This window comes from Festucalex cinctus, chromosome 5, assembly GCF_051991245.1.
Source record: "Festucalex cinctus isolate MCC-2025b chromosome 5, RoL_Fcin_1.0, whole genome shotgun sequence".
NCBI classification, from domain to species: Eukaryota; Metazoa; Chordata; class Actinopteri; order Syngnathiformes; family Syngnathidae; genus Festucalex; species Festucalex cinctus.
The window spans coordinates 22681731-22688827 of NC_135415.1; the positions used below are offsets into that span (position 1 = coordinate 22681731).

At 38.3% G+C, this 7097-nt stretch overlaps 1 protein-coding gene across 1 annotated transcript in view; it reads left to right on the top strand.

Annotated features, from left to right (window-relative positions):
- oxct1a (3-oxoacid CoA transferase 1a) overlaps positions 1 to 5353 on the top strand; it is a 36339-nt gene extending 30986 nt beyond the window's left edge. Inside the window, exons 16-17 of the mRNA XM_077522681.1 lie at positions 4263 to 4364; positions 4451 to 5353. Of these exons, the coding sequence (XP_077378807.1) occupies positions 4263 to 4364; positions 4451 to 4486 (138 nt within the window). The 3' untranslated portion in view covers positions 4487 to 5353. The remainder of the gene's footprint in view (positions 1 to 4262; positions 4365 to 4450) is intronic.
- The last annotated feature ends 1744 nt before the right edge of the window (positions 5354 to 7097 follow it).

Genomic DNA, 7097 nt, shown 5'->3' on the forward strand with positions numbered 1-7097 from the left:
TGATTTAAAAAAATAAAAAATACTCGATAAAGCTGGTGATAATGCATATTTATGGAGTGTGCTCAAATGACGTCAATCAATTGTGACTATAAATGCGTTGTTGTTTTTTTTCCCCCCAGGAATTTTTGGTTGAATTCCAGACTGTCCAATCTTAGGTGCATTTCGCCATTTTTATCTGGAGGAAAAGCAAAAGCAAGAGAGTAAGAGTCACAATTACTGACACATGGTTGTCAGCTTGTTTGGCTCTTGAATGCTGATAGTACTTCTTTATTGGCAGCAATGTTAAGAGGACATGAATAGATCCAGTTCAGTCCCAACCAGGGCCGCCTCTCTCTAAACAGAGAACACGCACTGTGCATAGCCCCCCCCCCCCCTCATTCATGGGGGGCCCCATGTAGCGCAAGGGGACGAAATACAACATCATCGGGCGAGTTTTGCAGAATCGTTATGAAGTTGGGTTGAAAATTGACCAAAAGTCTCTCATCTTCCAACTGTAATTTCATATCTCCAAAATCGTGGAAGTTGAATGGTTTAAATCATGCTTGGCTCAGGGCAGACAATGAAAAGATTGTAATGGTTTTGGCTTTTGACCTCAACTACCTCAGCCGACCTGTGTCTCTCAATCAAATTAAGTCGAGTTCTTGCTGTGACAGTGCTGACGAGGACGGTGTGCTTGCAGGAGTTGACCTTTTGCCATTGTTAGCTTGCGGAGGACATCATTTCGAACTCAATAGGGTTCTTGGTTTGATACAGAGAAGTAATCTGAGAAAAAAAAAAAAGTCAAATAACAGAGTTACAGTTTTGGAGATAATTACCAGAGGAAACGGCCTGACCCCTATCAGGTGTAGGAAATGAAAGGCTATAAACATCGAAAATGATGTCTTTAATGAGCATCATAATGCTTGGCCTGCTTTTATTGTCTGTCTGTAGTTTTGCTTGGGTCCATCTCCGCTCCAGCGTAGCACAGGAGAGATAACTCCTTCTAAACGTAATTAACGTTGTCCTCCCTTGCACTTTGTCACACTTTAATGTAATGTATATAGAGATGCTGTCCTAAAATGAAACCCAACACAACCTATTATCGTTTGTGTTTACGGTTTGCTACTGTATTTGTTTTTGGAGTTGATTTAGGCTGGATTCAAGTCAGTCCATGCATCTGTAATGTTTGATATTAACATTATTAATGTATTTTTGTTCATTTAGCTGCTGGCTGATATTTCTTGTGGATTCTCTTCCATGCAATATGTGTGCTTGTTTCATGTGTTCCATCTGGGTAAAACAGTGCAGCCATTCCAGATAATATGTGGCACTTGAAATGCACATGGGAATGGAGGGAAAATCGGATATACGTTGGCATTAAATCGTTATTGCGTCCTTGGACTTGCAGTGCTCATCCAACTTCAGTTGAAAGAATCTGGCATGAAATAACCATCATCATAATCACCTGATTTGGTCATTGTGTGCTGCTTGAATGACGCACTAAATCTCTGTGTGCTGACCTCTCGGTTATTTGGTTCTCTTTTGAAAAGAAGTAAAATAAATAAATAAAGAACAAATAGTAATTCATTTGCCAATGAATTATTCACACAAAAGTATTACCCCTGGCCTTTTCAGCAGTGACAGCAATTATCACTCCAGCAACCAAATTGAAATTCTACTTGTGTTCGACAGTAAATTACTCTTAAACAATACAGCTTGAAAAGTTTTTACATTCTTGTAATATTATTAGCTATAACTGCCAACAGCATTTTTCAATAACTTTTACTTTAATGAAGTGTTTTTGCGCCCGATGTTTGGGATCTTAATCCAAACTTTGTAAGATTGAGTAAAATGTTGAACTTAATTCATGATTAATGCATTTTTGATGCCCGTCACGTGTGAAAGCTCCTTTTTCGACGACCGATATTTAATGTTCCATAACGAGTGAGAACGCTTGCGTCACATGAAGAGACTCGTGTCGGCGCTTGTGTCTGCGTATCCTCCTACTCCCTATGCCGTTCCATCTGTCTTGCTATTTTGGAGTGAGATGTCAGCCTCCTGCCACGCGCGTGTGTGCGTGGATCTAATGAGCTGATCCGTGACAGGCTTTGTGTGGAAGAGGCCTCGGCCTGTCACTCCCCGCTGGGAGAAGCAACAGGACTCAGGTCACTTTGTCTTCTGTGCTCCTCTCATGCAGCCCTGCAATACATCCTCTGTGTTGAATGTGTTTGAGATGGAGCCTCTTACTGTCATTCAGCAGTCTTGCATTAGAACATGGTAGAAAAGTTCATTATTTTCAGTCACTCAATTCAAAAAGTGAATGTTATGCAAAGTAAAATACTTTTACAGAACGCAAATTCCTACATAATTGTATATTAAAAATGATTTTCATGCTTTATGGACAATTCTACTTTCTTGAGCTGGTAAATTTTGAGTTTACGTTAGCTTTAAACTACTTAAAAAAAAAAAAAAAAAAAAAAAAAAAAAAGCAATATTTCACTCCGTGAGAGCTACTGCAATGTTGTTGTTTTTTATATTCTTATTGAGCTGTATTGCAATGAATATATCCTGTTCATAACTGTCTTGTAAAGAAAGAGCATTTTTGGGTTGACCCCCAAAATTTTCTCTACGTGCCCCCGCTAGTCTAAACATTGCATTCTGATTAATATCGTCTTTGTGGAATATGAGTTCAGCAGTAAAATCCACCCGTTTCTAGCTGTCTTGGGGAGGCCATTTTGCCGTGTGCTGTCGACTAAAGATGACATCGCAGTTGCTCGGGTAACAACCAATCATGGCTCAGCTCCAGAAAATAGGTGAGCCGTGACTGGTCGTTACCTGAGGCCTGAGCAACCTCCCTGTTTAATTCCTGGTAGATTGCAACATAAACACTTCCAAATATGGGCAAGCTTGCACTGGGCCACTTTTGTGCGGCCCAAGTGCAGTGTGAAAAGGCTTTAAAGGGATACTTGACTCATTGAGCCATTTTCAGTTGTAAAAAGTTATTTTGTCCAGAATGAATATGATAACTTCATTATATTTGATGCATTTGATGTTTGATGATTAATATTAATACCTTTAAAAACATTTATTTTGCACTTGCTGTCAACTGAAGATGACATCGCCTGTGTTGAGGTAGTACGTAACGACCAATCACGGCTCACCTGTTTTCTGGGCTTGGTCAGAAAACTGTGGCAACTGGAAATATTAGTATTTATTAGTATTAATTGTACATGAAAAATAATGAAGTTAACAAATGAATTCTGGACAAACATTCACTTTTTACTGCTTTATATGGTTCAATGAGTCAAGTTTCCCTTTACAGTAGGCTATGTTAACTCTTTTACTGCCACACGTTAGGAAAAAAAACAAACAAACAAACACAAAAAAAAAACCCACAGTGCCATTTCGCTGATTACGAGCATTCATCAGATTCTGTCACATTTCATTGTAATTCCATACACCAACAGCTTATTGAAAAGAGACACAATGCTGCCATCTGCTGGCCATGGTTAGGTGGTGTTTTTGATTCCACAACCCACTGACCAGGCAGCGCTGCACTTAGTCGTTGCTCCGTCCATTTAAGAAAAGAAAAAACACAAAAAAAACAAAACACACCTAGATGACGTCATTTCACGTTTATGACAGCATACATCGTGATTTTACTAATCGTTTTTAAACATTTTTGGCAGTCAGAGTTAAAAGCAAAATGTTTTTTTGTTAATTTACGATAGTGAAGACAAAGTCTGAGGTGCACAGAAATGAGTTTGTTGGATGTTTGTGCAGGGGAAAAGGTTGAGGGTTGGGAAACCTTTGTGCTGATCTGTAAACGTGACACATGACAGGATGGATTTTGCTGCCTCACGCTATTTTTAGTGGACTTGATGGCAATGAGAGATTTGTGTGTGTGTGTGAGCCAGCGGCTTTGGTGATGATTGTAAGCAACTTGTCGCTTTCTCTTAATTAAAAATGCGTCCATTTAAGTTAATGTTTTATGTTGTCAGCAGTTAATTGCTTACCTACTGCGTCACACAGTGTTACACACAAACACACACAAGTCAGGGTTTCTCCGCATGGTTGACGTTGAAGGGCTCGTCTGCATCGTCTCGTGGTTAAATTCTTTTTCAAGAGCTTGAAGGTCACCTGGGTAATTGCAGTCCCCAGTTTCCTGTTCTTTGACCCCACTGCATCTTCAAGCACATTGATGAAATAAAACACTCCCATTTGTCATTCCCCCCTGCCATGTTATTTTCTTTTCTTCATAACGCCGTCTTCTCTTCACTTAGGCTGTGTTTGATGTGGATAAGGCCAAAGGGCTGACTCTCATAGAAGTGTGGGAGGGGATCACTCCAGACGATATCAAGCGATGCACCGGTACAGACTTTGAGGTCAGTCCTTGGAAACATGATTAAATAGTAATATGTACAATTTGACCAACTTTTTTTTTTCTTTTTTTTTTAAATTTGACTTCTAGGTGTCGCCGAACTTGAGGCCCATGCAGCAAGTCTAGAAATGAATTTCTGCCTTCTAATATCCTTAAAACAGGCCAAAGTGACGTTTAAGTGATTCTTGGTAAGCTCATTTGAGCAATCAAGTACTCATCAAAGAAGAAGCCCGTTGCTGTAAGTTATTAATTTAAGAGTGGCTTCAAATCATAATTACCCCAGTAGTGGCCGTCCCTCCATAGTAGATACTGTTGCGTCATTCTAAAAACAAAAAAACAACAAAAAACACACGTCCCTCCAATAAGCTTCTCAGGAGAAAGATTATCTCAGTTCCTTTATTATTCATACACGAACGTTGAAAAGTTAACTGGTAGAATTCTGTTGCTAACTTAAACAGCAGCGTTGTGGATTTCTTGCACAATAGACAAACATGTGATGGCTCCGCAAGGTATTGTACATCCATGTTGCAGACAGTTTATTTTTTTGCCATTTCTCTGCCTTTCTGCCTAATAAACAGCTATTTTGATTTTAATTTAAACTCCGGTTTTACTCGACGTCAATGTAGTGGATTGTTGACATTGTGAATAAACCCCCACGGCCACCATTTAGAAGTACAATATGCTTTTTATGTTCTCTTTCGTCAAAAGCAACTCATATCGTGCTTACAGTGCAATAACTTAAATTTTTGGAGTCCTGTTTAACTGTAAAATCAACTTGTTACTGAGAAAAGGAGTTTTAAAGCAAATTATGTCAGATCCTCAGCCAGGATACAATGAAACATTGATCTAAACTCAAACTGGACCATGTCGACATAAAACAGCTTTTTGTTACTTTTTTGACAAGAGAAAACACTAGACTTTTTTTTCACACATGAATCTGCTCTTCCCTTGCTTTTGTACAAGCAATAAAATGCAACGTTTTGTGGAACAAAAGTGTCGCTTCTTTATTTGAATGATCTGATTTCAAGGTGTTTCTAATTGATTCTAATTGGAAAGCAAAGAGCTGCAGGTCGTTTTCTTCTATAAATGGAACGGTGGGCTCGGGTCGACGTTCTCCATGCGATTCCCTCACTCGAATAAGGTGGCGGTAGCATTACCTGAGGGCCGTTATGTAAGAATTCTGCCCCACGGGCGTTTTTTGGGTTAAGGGAGATCAGCTGGGTTCGTCCATCAAGCAGAAAATCCAGAGGAAAAGTGACAGGGCCTGTGGCGGCCGGCTGTTGATGTTAATACAGCACGCCCCTTCATAAATCAGTCCTCTAAGCCTGCATATTGGAACCGAGTTAGCGCAATGGTGCTGGAAAACAGTGACACATTTGAAGGGTTAAACGAAAACGACCTGGAAAGCGTTGTGTTGTTAATGAGTTTTCATAAGCATGTAGGTCATCGTGGCGAGCATGTTCACCTGATTTAGATGTCTTTTTTTGGCTGCTTAGTAATCAGGGTTATTATAGTTTTGGAATTTTTCATTTTAGTTCTTTTTTTTTTTCGTTTTTATTTTAATTTAGTTAATTTGAATTTGAATATTAGTTGTAGTTATTTAATAAATGCTTAGTTTTAGTTAATTTGAGTATTAGTTTTAGTTTAGTTTAGTTTTTTTTAATGTGTATTACTTGTGCGCAATAGTCAAAAAACACCATGCGAGTGACGTCATCTGAAGGTGCTTTTCTATTGGCTGCTGCTAGATGACATCACTTCTGTGTGACACACTTTCAAACACCCTCATTCCGGTTAATATTCATATAAATCTACTTAAAATAACATTTAAAATCATCCCCAAAGGCTCATGCATTAAATATACCAAAGACGAAAACTGACATTTTTGCTATAATTCTAGTTAGTTTTAATTAGTTTTGTAGTTTGTTAGTTTTTGTTGTTTAAAAAGCATTTTTGTTTTCATTTTATTTCTTTAACAAAATTATTTTTTTAATTTTAGTTTTTTGTTGTTGTTGTTTTTTTAAGTTTTTAGTTTTAATTCACTAAAATAACCTTGCTCTGTATACACATTGACCTGCACAAAGAACTCAACGGTGTAATATGCATTCCAGGCCAATATCATCACTTTGTAAATAATTACTACGCATGTCTCATCCAAAAACATTTCATTACCCTTTGTCAGCATTTACAGCGGAATTTCTATCTTTTGGCCAACAAAAGTCCGATACTTCTCTACAACGAGCATTTAAAGATTCAACTCCTTTCTTTTTTTTTCTTGTTCTGCCACCACAAAATGAAACCAGTGATAACAAAGGGAAAAATAGGTCGCAGGAGTCTTGCCATATCTTTTGAGACTCCAGCAAATTTTTTGAAAATTCAGCACAGCGTCTTTAGTGGAACCAGTGCTGACAAAGTGGAAAAAAAGGTGATGATGACTATAGAACCAGAAATAGAACTTTGTGATGTACAACAATGGTACGTATGTACATCTGTGTCGTGGATGTTGAGTATGAAATGACTAAAGTGAGTGGACAACTTATGGCTTCTAAAGTGACAGGAAAAATCAAACAAACATGGAGCATATTCTTGTGACTTCAAAGCAGTGAGGATCTTTTTTGGCGAACTGTCTCAAATTTTAAAAACAGTGTTGCACATAAGGGGCAGATACGTCCATAAAGCTTAATGCGGTTGCTGTCTTCCCCAAAGTTTATTGAAGCGATAGATTTCTTTCATGTAACTC